Here is a 1,359-nt window from a genome sequence, read left to right as displayed (position 1 = left end):
CCCCCCCCCCCCACCCTTCAGCCCGGAGCATGCAACGACACTCACAACCCCCACCCCAGACTCACGGTACCACCAGCAGGGCTCACTGGCGTTCGCAAGCAAAAAGAGAGCTAGTCGGACAAGCGGCGCGTCCCGTGCAAGCCATAGACGGCTGGCACCACACATTGACGCCACGGTCCCCTACCCCACGGTACCCGAACCCACCTTACCCTACCCCACGGTACCCGAACCCACCCTACCCTACCCCACGGTACCCGAACCCACCCTACCCTACCCCACGGTACCCGAACCCACCCTACCCTACCCCACGGTACCCGAACCCACCCTCCCACCCCCCGGTACAGGACCGGCGAGCGCTGCTCGACGCCCTGCGGACAGGGTGCCCGCGCCTCTTCCTCGGCACCGACTCTGCGCCGCACGCGATCTCCCCACATCTCCCCATATCTCCCCACATCTCCCCATATCTCGACTAGGCACGGACTCTGCGCCGCACGCGATCGGCCGCAAGGAGACGGGGTGCGGATGCGCGGGCATCTTCAACGCCAACGCGGCGCTCGAGCTGCGGCGCGGGGGTGGTCGCTTGCTCCCGCCGTCCCGGAGGCTTCCCGGAACCTTCCCTGTAGGCTCTCGAGCTGTATGCGGAGGCGTGTACGCGGACCAGTTGCCGCCGAGAGTGCCCGAGAGTACCCCGAGAGTGCCCGAGAGCACCCGAGAGACTACCTCAGAGTGCCCGAGATTGCGCGAGATTGCGCGAGATTGCGCGAGAGTAGGCGTTCGAGGAGGCGGGTGCCCTCGAGCACCTCGAGGCCTTCTGCTCGCTGCACGGCCCCGCCTTCTACGGCGTGCCCGCCAACGACGAGGTGGTGACGCTGCGCCGAGAGACGTGGAAGATGGCCCACTCCCTCCCCCTCGGCAACGAGGAGGTGGTGCCCTTCCGCGCGGCGCAGCTCATCAACTGGAGGATGGATGGCTGAGTGACGCCCGAGGCCGGTCCGCTGCGCCGGTGGCGTGAGAGGGCCCCAGGGCGGCTGGGCCGTGAGACGCGCCAAACTAATCATCACCTGCACGCTCAACTTCGACGCAGGCAGCCAGTGCCAGAGCAGTGCTACAGTCGTAGACCTAGAGCGGTAGAGCGCTGAGCGGTGATCGGTGTGGAGCCTGCGGGTACTAATTTGATGTAGAATCGCGCGCTTACGTTACGTACAAGATCAGACATAGTCTCGTAGAGCTGCACGCTAAATCATTCTCCGGTAAAAATCTCCGACCCGCGACCGCCCACGGAGCACGGTCGCCCAGAGAAGCAGAGTCCCCGCCCCGACCCGACCCCCCGCCCCGACCCGACCCCCCCCCCCCCCCCCC

The 1,359-nt window shown here is 66.8% G+C and overlaps 1 protein-coding gene across 1 annotated transcript in view; it reads left to right on the top strand.

Moving 5' to 3' along the window:
• The window catches only part of EMIHUDRAFT_228614 (hypothetical protein), a gene marked incomplete at both ends in the record, with an annotated part of 3,580 nt that extends 2,606 nt beyond the window's left edge, over positions 1-974 (top strand). The window contains 4 exons of the mRNA XM_005786813.1: positions 80-113; positions 474-572; positions 645-673; positions 771-974. Of these exons, the coding sequence (XP_005786870.1) occupies positions 80-113; positions 474-572; positions 645-673; positions 771-974 (366 nt within the window). The remainder of the gene's footprint in view (positions 1-79; positions 114-473; positions 573-644; positions 674-770) is intronic.
• Positions 975-1,359: the final 385 nt, after the last annotated feature.

The sequence above is a fragment of the Emiliania huxleyi genome (genome assembly GCF_000372725.1).
Source record: "Emiliania huxleyi CCMP1516 chromosome Unknown EMIHUscaffold_149, whole genome shotgun sequence".
In the NCBI taxonomy this organism is placed as follows: domain Eukaryota; phylum Haptophyta; order Isochrysidales; family Noelaerhabdaceae; genus Emiliania; species Emiliania huxleyi.
This window is presented reverse-complemented; position numbering and strand designations above follow the sequence as displayed.